Source organism: Haliaeetus leucocephalus, unplaced genomic scaffold (genome assembly GCF_000737465.1).
Source record: "Haliaeetus leucocephalus isolate CR32 unplaced genomic scaffold, Haliaeetus_leucocephalus-4.0 Scaffold76, whole genome shotgun sequence".
NCBI classification, from domain to species: Eukaryota; Metazoa; Chordata; class Aves; order Accipitriformes; family Accipitridae; genus Haliaeetus; species Haliaeetus leucocephalus.
This window is the reverse complement of record NW_010972512.1, coordinates 1125998-1126344: the sequence shown is the minus strand read 5'-3', so window position 1 is coordinate 1126344 and position 347 is coordinate 1125998. Positions and strand designations below refer to the sequence as shown.

The 347-nt window shown below is 75.2% G+C and overlaps 1 protein-coding gene across 3 annotated transcripts in view; it reads right to left on the bottom strand.

Annotated features, from left to right (window-relative positions):
* ATF6 (activating transcription factor 6) overlaps positions 1-100 on the bottom strand; it is an 82607-nt gene extending 82507 nt beyond the window's left edge. For all 3 annotated transcript variants that reach the window (XR_775234.1, XR_775236.1, XM_010580975.1), the window contains exon 1: positions 31-100. Coding sequence is in view for 1 of the 3 variants with exons in the window: in XM_010580975.1 (XP_010579277.1) it covers positions 31-100 (70 nt within the window). In the remaining 2 variants the exon portion in view is untranslated. The remainder of the gene's footprint in view (positions 1-30) is intronic.
* Positions 101-347: the final 247 nt, after the last annotated feature.

Sequence of the window (347 nt, the reverse complement as noted above, 5' to 3'; positions counted from 1 at the left end):
CCCCCGAGTCCCCCCCGTTGCCGCGCTCACCCCAGTCGAGGCCTCCCCCCGGGGCCGGCAGCAGCCCCGCCGGCTCCCACTCGGCCTCCGCCGCCGCCATCGCTTCCGCCTTCCTCCCGAAACCCACGTCTTCTTCCCGGCAGCGCCCCGCCCCGCCTACGGCGGCCGCCGGCGGACACAAAACGGGGCCGCTGCCCGCCGCGGGGCTTCGCTTCCAGAGCCCCAGGGTCGGGGGCGGGGGCCGTCCCCACCCGCACCCAGGCAGACAGAGGCAGCGGCTCGTTAGACACAGGCGTTTATTCAGGTCCCGCTGACACAAGCCCGTCGCCAGAAGCGCGAATGGGGGG